A 10,107-nucleotide genomic window follows, 5' to 3' on the forward strand; every position below is an offset into this window, starting at 1 on the left:
AAGTAGGGAATGGTAAGATGCATTGAATGGCATGTGTTTGGAACCAAAGATAATTTTCTAGGAAACATGGCAATGAACAATTTTGCCCAAGGCTTTATTATAAAAAATATCTTCTGTTACCAACAAATATACTAAAAACAAACAGTATGGCATGTTGATTCACGTGGCAAAAACCTCATGGATGTTTCTACAGTGGATGCAGTGCTTGCTGCACAAGAAACTGCTTCCGGGTCGAAATACTCATTTCACAGGCCAGCACACTGTGCAGTGCTACAAATGCCACATACGAACGGAATTTAGGAGATAAACATCGAGTACGGGTACAACAGTGACGTGTCATGAGCAGGCCGTTTCGGCTGGTTCCCATGGTATCATCTGGAGTTACTCATTTGTGACGTCTTTCTGAATTTACGTCACAATATGATTTGAATGACAACTGTTGATGACACAACAAAACAATCATTTGCGATGTTTCTACCTGTCAATACGCAGTGAATAGTCTTGCAGTTTCCGCGAATCTAATACCATTTGATCATGTTTTTTAACCAATCAGATTACAGAACACAGTGACTTTTGGTTTACAATATAGTTTAAAGCATGTACAGTGCTAGTTTCACCTTTAAATGAACTGATAGCTCATACCTATGTTATTATTCCTCTTTCTATGTGATAAATGTAGATCAGAACTTTACAGGCAGTTAATAGCCTACACACGACCACATGACAACTTCCTTGTGCAAGCCATGCTCAAGCATCGCTGTACCAACAGGCCACGAGCCAGAGTACAGAGTATACACGACACCGCAAGAAGCACATGCACGTCTTAACGTATCTGAAAACAACAAGGTGAGTTTATTAAGTGTGTGAAACATTTCGCTGACGGAGTGTACTGTGTCGTTAGCATGCTGACATTCGTAATAATGTGCTCTCTGGGGAACTGTGGCAAGGGGCGTAGCTACCAATGAAAACAAGGCCGGGCTTACACATGACTGTTACTAAAGAGGTTAGGCAAGTCATACATACTATCTGGACATAAACTATTATTTATGGATTTTATATGAATGTCCGTGATCTCCTAGACTCGCACAGTCTCATTGACAATATACATGGAAATGGTAATTTACAGTATATGTAAACAAGACTCTAACGGCCTGGCGTCCCTCCGCTTATCTAGACTTGCCTCGTTATACTAGATATAGTATACATCCACCATTTTAGCCCTCAGTACAGACTTGCAGGAAGGGTACTGGTTTCGAGTTCCTAAGCTGAGTCGTACATTATAGAAGAATGTACGATGTGAATGATGCCCTTCCCTCTTCCCCCCAACACACACACACAAACACCGGCACCACCTTGCATATCGTGTTTAAAGTCAATGACCCTCTTCCTCTTTCCATAAATTTTCAGCACATATATTATATATTTATACACATTGCTACACCTCCCACCCCCACCCCCCTAGTGGATGTATACAATGATCCCCTAACACATACATACACGCACGCACGCACGCACGCAACGTAAATTGGGAACATTGTATCATGGTACCATCCAGTCCTAGATGAATACAAATTCAAGCATCGTGTTTCATTCGGCACGTGTCCCCACCCCACCCCCTCCCGCCTTTGGTGTCGTAATAAACGGAAACGGGAGGAAGTCACATACACGATGCAAATCCGCTTGCTGATGCCTCATCGTGGAATAGTTCACTTACAGAGACGACAACTATATTTCCTGCCGGGCATTGAGGCTATCACACCATTTTTCCATCAGCGTCACGTGAGCGAGTGAGCTGAGTTTTATGCAACATCCAGCCATATTCCTGCTGTATGGCGGCGGTCTGTAAATAATCGAGTCTGGACCAGACAAACCAGTGATCAACAACATGAACATCGATCTGCGCAATTGGGAACCGATGACATGTGTCAATCAAATCAGCGAGCCTCACCTCCCGGTCCGGTTAGTCGTGTATTATGACAAGCTTAGTCGCCTTTTATGGCAAGCATGGGTTGCTGAAGACATATGCTACCCCGGGACCTTCACAGGTCTTTAGCGTCATGTACAGATGTATTAGTTTTCTTAGAAGACATGCGTGGCATTTAAACTTAATGTCCCCTGATCCTCCTGATTGCTGGGTTGTATAGGATTGTGGAGGGTTGTTGGGTTGAATAGGGTTTTATGATGAATAACCAGTCATTTAGCTTCCAACAGGTTGGGTAAAAAACCCACAAACACATGAACCGTTGAGATAAGACACATCAGAGTGATTTTCTAAATACAATGTGCTTCTTACTTGTTACTGCCCATTTAATCAACTGTTCTATTTTCATTCATTTGGGAATAATGAGGTAAAACCGGGCCTGAATTCCTGATATGTTTGTTGTTAGTTTCAAACAGGAAATGTTTGGTTGAACAGATAAAGGCTATTTTTTTATTTTGAGCACAAGCGTTATCGTTTTCAAAGGTGAAACATTGACAGGAGCATAATTACTTGCTGATGTTAATACACATATTGATTGTAGCCCAGGTAGTACAATTAAGTGACCTTCCCATATGTGAGTGAGTGAGTTTAGGTTTACGCCGCACTCAGCAGTATTCCAGCTATTTAGCGGCGTTCTGTACGTAACCGAGTCTGGACCAGACAATCCAGTGATCAACAGTATGAGCATCTGCCTAATTAGGAACCGATGACATGTGTCAACCAAGTCAGCGTGCCTGACCACCCCATCCCATTAGTCGCCTCTTACGACTCTTTATGGGAAGCATGGGTTGCTGAAGGCCTATTCTACTCCGGGAGCTTCACGGGTCGACCTTTCCATGAAGAATATGCGACAGTGTCCTTGCAGTCCTGTAGATCCCCAACCATATTACACATCCAATACCAAATGTGTCACCTTGCCTTTTGATTACATGATATTCTTACAGACAGGTAACAACAGGTAATGTCCCATTTTGAGGTGGAATGTAATATTCATTAATTGTATGGTATTTCCGTGGTAAGAACTATGAACCCGAATCGGGTATAAGAGGAAGTATTAATACAAATAGATACAAGTACATGCATTCCTGTGGGGTAACGCATTTTTATAGTTGATAAAACAGTCATAGAGGCGTCGGAGTAGGTCTGGTTATGACGGGTCGTAGCAGTTCCTTGTTGTTGTGTTTTATATTTGTGATGAGGAAAAGCAATGATAACATTGATTTTACAATGCGCCTTTTCCCAGTGTAAGGCACATGTTCAAAGCGCTAACGCTCCATCTGATTTGTATTACCCCGGATTACCTTAAGTGCGTGCGAGATGCTAGTAGGTTGATAGTCAGATAACTTATCCCACCGGCAACCCATTTTGTGCTGGGTAAAGGCAAGTTTAAGCAAAATCACATTTGACTAAGATGAAAGAACATACATATTTATGATAACGGCATGCATGGTTTCGATAGATGTAAAGTATTCTAAAAGTAAAAGTCACGATTCTCTTCTATAACTTGTGACTCTAAAGTACATCTATTGTGTTGTTTCTATTTATTCTGTGTTCACAAACAATATACGTGTAGGAATGGCAAATGGTTGGTTATTGTTAAAGTGGGCATTTATCAACGTTGGATATGAATGAAATCCTAGAAACTGTGTGTAAAATGGAGGCATTAACATAAGTAAATCAAGAAAATCTATTTCAAGCTATGTGTTAACTGTCACATGATGATTGTATTGTTTATATTGTAATCGTTACGATTCCATATGCATTTACACACAATAAACTAATAACTGGTAAACTATCTTTATGTAACTGAACATATGCAGGTTATGAAGCCTTTCTACACAACGGGAAACATGCTTGGAATATGTTCATTTCGGTGTCTCACTGACAAGACGATGTTTAATTTCCTCGTGTGTACTCAACATTATGCCTGTTTGAATGAGAAACTGTCATACATCGGTCAAGGTGTCAAGGTGCACTTGCATTAATGATGACCGAGACTGACACATGTACAGGGCAAACAGATCATGCGTTTCCACAGACAGTCGAAGATATATTTTGACGTATGAAATCACCATTATGTTAAGCCATCTAGATGTACAAACACAAGCTATATTACCAATGTATAACCATGGCAAAAATATAATATTACAATTAGTCAAAAGTTCACGTTGTTGTTGGACTTTGATAATGTTGATAAGTTTTAAACAGTTTATCATCTTCATTCAAAAGATTGTCATGGTATATTGTACACTGTATTAGCTGTACATCCCCTGATGTCAAGGAGTGAGTAAAGTAAGTATCTGATAAATGTTCATTATTTGAAACCAGCACTGGTGTCTCCTAAGGGCGTGCATCTAGTCCGGTATTATTTATTCTTTTTCACAACTTTCCAAGCAGCATGAGGCCAACCTGTTTCCGGCTGACTTACTGTATCTAAAACACTTACACATAAATACTACTATGGCTTGTTAATGATATTTTTCTGTTTAAACTGTTTCTAACGGCTGTATTCTGCATTTTATCGCAGTTTACAGTGTTTTTTATTCGCGATAACATACGTTTACACACCAATAGTTTTGGGGGTCACTAAATATATGAAGCAGACATGGAACCGCGTTGCAATATTAATTAAACCTTCTTACAGCTGCGTAGATCGGTGGCCCCTGCCATGATATTGTTGCGAAATTGTTGAAAAGAAGCGTACAATTTATGGTTGTCTAGGAAAGGTTTCTGAAGAGTTTAGGCTAATCAGCATTTATCGTACACGGTGACAGTGCATTTGCTTAACAGAGAGATAACATAGGGTTTGGGAATTACAGATGTGGGCCTAGATTTTCGGAGATAGTCGTAAGTGCGTTGGACACCGCTAAGAAATACAAATATATTGCATAACCATCTTCTGGCACATGTTGACACCAGTACGTGTTTCTGTGTTGAACAAGTGAGGTGGATATTACGTCGCCTTTAGTAATATTCGATCCATATCAGGGTGGGGGACATGGGAAATGGGTTTCATACATAGTGCATATCTCGGGAATCGAACCCAGACCTTCAGAGTAACATGCGAACACTTAAACAACTGGGCTACCACTTGGGAGTAGATCGCTGCTCATGCTCTTGATCACTATATTGTATGGTTCAGACTCGATTATTTACACAACTCCGCCAATCAACTGAAACCGTGCTTAATGCGGCCAACATATCATCCTCCGTAGCTGTGCGTTAGTCCATACAGTCAATACGTTTATATACAGTATCTGTGCATAAACAGCATCAAACAACGATAATGAATGAATGCACTCCCCTAACAAAGCATGCATATGATATCACTGGTGCAGTAAACAGCATAAATGGTGCCACGACTCGGTGAGGTTAATGCGAAATGTATGGAAGTTAGTGAGCACTCGAGGTCTTAATCAGTAGGTATACTAAATGGGCATGTGACCTTTTGCCGTGAACCTACAAAGTGTTTATAGCTGGCAAAAATTAACAAAATGAATTTAGTAGCATTTTTTAATTACTCCAACTCAAAATAACCCACAGATATAGCGACCAATTTCTATTGGACGGGGCTATCCGAAAAGAATTGAAAACATATATGAACATAGATGTGCTTATGGAATACTTGTAATGCTTTTCAGTTCATTTCACACGGCAACTTAAGCGCTAAAACTATTTTAAGTCTTTGATGAGGGTTTATCAGCGACCGAGATTGTTGCGGATCCAGGTCATTGTTGTTTCAGAATGAAACGTTATGTATTATGTTACAGTTTTGTTTTCTTTTTGACGTAGGAACACATCTCTAAACGACGATGCTGCTGCCGCCCAGTAATGCTGTGTGGTTACAGTTGCTTCTTGCCAGTGTTGTTGTTGTTGAGACTATGTTTAATCAAGACCCATGTACACCTTGCAAGTGCATGGTCAATGGAACGGCAGACTGCAGGAACAAAGGCCTGCATCAGATACCAGCCTCACTTCCGAACTATACCCAAGAGCTACTATTCAGTGGAAACAAGTTGACAGAACTCAACAATGATTCCTTTGTAAATCTAACATTACTGGTGCGTTTAGATTTGACAGATAACAATGTGAACGTCATCGAAACGGCAGCATTTGATACGTTGCCAAACCTACGCAGTCTGTCATTGCAGGGAAATAACTTCACATACAAGGCGTTTTCCCCTTCAACGTTTCAAAACTTGCACAACCTTACAACCCTTATAATAAATGACAACATTGTCACAGATGACCCCACAGTGGAATACCCAAGTGATGCCCTAGAAAACCTGGTGTCTCTTACTACTTTGTATATTGATGGTCTAAGGAATAAACCATTCAGATCGGGTTTTTTAAAACTAAAATATCTAACTCATTTGACAATCCAGAGTAGAGGAAATAAGTGTGACATGTATGGTGTAACAGAAGATACGTTTAAATACTTACCCTATCTTGAAAATGTAAAAATTATTAATTGTCATCTTCTCTATATTGCAAAAGGAGCTTTTGCTCATCAAGAAAATCTCAAAACTTTAGATCTGTCTTTCAATCATGATCTAACTTTCAAAGGTGTTACAAATGCTACGTATGGAATAGCTTCATCGCTTGAAGGGCTATTCATTAATGCAATAGAAAGTCCATTTGCGGTTTGCGTTATCATTGAAAAGTCGTTTTGTGAAAACCTGCAAAACACTAGTCTCACTGAACTGCAAGCGAATAATAACAGTGTGACAATCTTTCAGGAAGGCGCACTGAGCCTTTTACCCAAATCACTGAAACATGTATTTATGAAAGGAAGCAGTTTTAAGTATGGTCCTTACATTGGGGAAATTTCATCTTTGGTAGGTTTGGAAGTGGTCGATATTGGTGGTTATGGCAATAGAATACTGCCGTTTCAATCATATGACGATTTCAAATACATGCTAATTCTTTTTAAAAGCCTTAGGTCTGTGTACTTTGATGGTGACTATTCGCCCTATTCTGCCTTTTCTATACATCTACCTCCTAACCTGCAGAAAGTAGATTTTTCTGTGTCACAATTGTACTTTCATATCACAAGTTTTCAAGTTAGTGAGAACAACATTAGAGAAATTGATGCTTCACGGAACCTGTTTACAAGATGGATTGGCCAAGTGTTTGGATTTGAAAAACTTGAAACCTTAAATCTCTCTTATAACATTGCCAATTATGCCACTTCGCAATTCTTTTTGTCCTTCAAGAACCTTAAACATTTGGACATTTCCTACAATCTTTTGGGAACTGTTCTGGGGAATTCCTCCAATGGTAACATGTTTAGTGCTCTAAGCAAACTTCAAACGTTGGATCTATCAGCAAACTACATAAATAACTACTCATACCGTCTTTTTTCGAATCTATCATCACTGAAAGTGCTAAACATTTCTAAGAATACGATATATGCCTTACACTTTGATGTAAGTCACATGAAGAACTTAAGTGTTTTAAACTGTTCTGGGAACCAAATACATTGGTTAACTAAAACGTTTACAAGCAGTCTTGACAAAATCTCAGATGATCATAACATAACGGTAGACCTATCTGGAAACCCTATTCATTGCAACTGTATCAACATTTGGTTTCTGTCATGGATGATAACAGCTAAAGCTAAAGGCGCCATTTCTTTTGGAAATCTTTCAGACTATGTCTGCATTTACGAAGATGGACATTTTGTGGAACTTGATAACTTGGATAAGGTTGTTGCAGATTTAACGTCATCATGTCAACATGTCTCTGTTCATTTTGGGTTGCTCGTTGGAATGTCTTTAGTGACCCTTCTTACTCTCAGTATGCTTATTTGTTCTTTACTGTATCGATTTCGTTGGAAATTGAAATATGTGTATTATGCAGCACGTCACAAATACACTACGACACACCCATCCAACCACACGTTCGTGTATGATGCCTTTGTTTCCTTCGCAGAAGAAGATCGGGAGTTTGTTGTAAATGAGCTCCTTGTCAAGGTAGAGGAAGAGTCAGACATGAGACTAAACTTCCATCAGCGGGACTTCAAACCTGGCCGCCCTATAGCTCACAATATCATTGAAGCTGTCAAAACTAGTAAAAGAACGCTGGTTATCTTGTCCAGTCATTTCTTAAAGAGCTCCTGGTGTGTCCACGAGCTTCAGATGGCTCACATGGAGGGCGTGTCTACTGGCAGGGACGTACTGCTGATAATTTTGATGGAGCACATTCCATCAAACGAAATTCCAGTGGAAATATTGTATCACATACAATCTGATTCTTACCTTGAATACCCACTGGAAGGGGAGAAGGTGATGTTCTGGAGAAATCTTATTGGAAGTCTGAAAAATTAAACAACCCGATGACATGCTTTAGAACTGGACATTGAACTTACTGAATCGTACTCGCATGTATTCAAGGTACATTAAAAACAGTGTACAGCTGTGCAGCTGCAAGACATTATGATGAATCATTTAACCAGTTGTACATTACAGCTCATACACATCGCTTACATAAGCAAAGAGACTGATGAATAGAATGAATTAATGTATGTATGTCATACTATAAGTTACACTTCCCTCTGTTAATGTTTGGATCAAATTTATGTCGAATAGCATACATATTATTTCTACGTTTTTGTTGCTTCTGTTTCTTCATTCCTTGTGCTATCATTGTAACTTCTTACTTGTACATCGATATTTACATATATTGTGCTTCTACAATGTGAATTGTCCTGTAGATACCATTTATTAAAACGTTGCAGCTGAACGACATGTTATTATATTTGGAACTCAAGAGGAGACGCACAGTCGCAAGAAACAAACATGTTTTGTAGCGAGTGTTTGGCTACTCCTCAAATGACGACAACAACTATGCATACAACATCATGCATTATTTTTTAATTATATCATATAATTCATGTACCGATCACAATTCAGAATAATGCCGATTTCATTGTTTTGTTTGGCGTTATGAAACAATCGTTGTTTTGATACAATATCAATATGCGGTCAGGGATTAGGGTCGAGTGCACGCAAAATACATGCAGAACTGTCCTTCTCGATCCGCCTGCACAAAGCGATCTTAAAGTTGAGACGAACGTAAATACCTTGCACCATCACTCAGCAATTAAATGTCACGTCTCGTGATTCATTATAATAGCTCAATAAAGTCGAAATAATTTGCATTAGAAAATTGAATGCCCCACTTAGATGTTTCTTTGGATCTAGTTTCGATGATACCATGCGATCATCCCACCAAAATGATAGAAATTATCATGTTTCACTTGGTATCTCCTCCCGGACCTCGGTGTCACGATGAAGAAGTCACACACGATGTGAATCTGGTTCTTGATATCTCGTGGTATGATATCTCATATATGTCCCAGAGAGTATTTCCTGATGGAATTGCAGCAGGATTTCAAGGGGTGAGTGCTTATATATTCTTCTTCGGCATCAAAACACGTGTATGGCGTTCGAAGTTTGCTTTAGGCAGAAGAGAATCTGAACAAATCGGGACTGGATGCGAGTGTTTTCAGCTGATGAATCTCGATAGACTTTAAACTGCATAGATCATCATTGCTGAACGATCTCAGGATTTCATAATAGATAACATCACAGTTAGGGGCAGTGTTTGTCTTTAACCCTGAAAAGTTGCAGGCTCTAAGGACCATAACAGGTCGTGAGTCCTGATCAGAATGTGTAAACCCTATATTTTAAATATAGGAGGAAACACGCCTCCGAGGTTTTGGTAGACAATGTAAAACCACTGTGGTCGGGAAAGTTTCCTTGTCTACCAGAACGGAGGAGAAGTGTTTTCTCTAACATATACACCGTCAATGATGGGTAATTACATTGTAGATGATCATTTAATGAAGCTACATAACAATAACTGAAGCGCGTGTACCCCACCACTTTCGTCGGTCCGGTGGCCGTGAGGTAGAGTGTCTACCTACGTATCTGAGATTTGCGGTTCTAATGCCTCTAGGGAAAACATTTGTGTTAATAGTTACTTTTCATTAGATCTCAAACACTCATGTATCATCTGAATGTTGAAGTTCATATAAAGGTACGAAAAGTAAAACCTGGGAAACGGTCTTACTATCGAAAAGTAAAATCTGGGAAAAGGTCGTTCTGGCGAAAAGTAAAACC

The 10,107-nt window shown here is 39.5% G+C and overlaps 1 protein-coding gene across 1 annotated transcript; it reads left to right on the forward strand.

Annotated features, from left to right (window-relative positions):
• Positions 1 to 789: 789 nt before the first annotated feature.
• LOC137284911 (toll-like receptor 4) lies at positions 790 to 8,725 on the forward strand. The gene is made up of 2 exons (XM_067816956.1): positions 790 to 846; positions 5,774 to 8,725. The coding sequence occupies exon 2, from the start codon at positions 5,794 to 5,796 to the stop codon at positions 8,308 to 8,310; it is 2,517 nt and encodes an 838-aa protein (XP_067673057.1). The 5' UTR covers positions 790 to 846; positions 5,774 to 5,793; the 3' UTR covers positions 8,311 to 8,725.
• The last annotated feature ends 1,382 nt before the right edge of the window (positions 8,726 to 10,107 follow it).

This window comes from Haliotis asinina, chromosome 5 (assembly GCF_037392515.1).
Source record: "Haliotis asinina isolate JCU_RB_2024 chromosome 5, JCU_Hal_asi_v2, whole genome shotgun sequence".
Lineage (NCBI taxonomy): Eukaryota > Metazoa > Mollusca > Gastropoda > Lepetellida > Haliotidae > Haliotis > Haliotis asinina.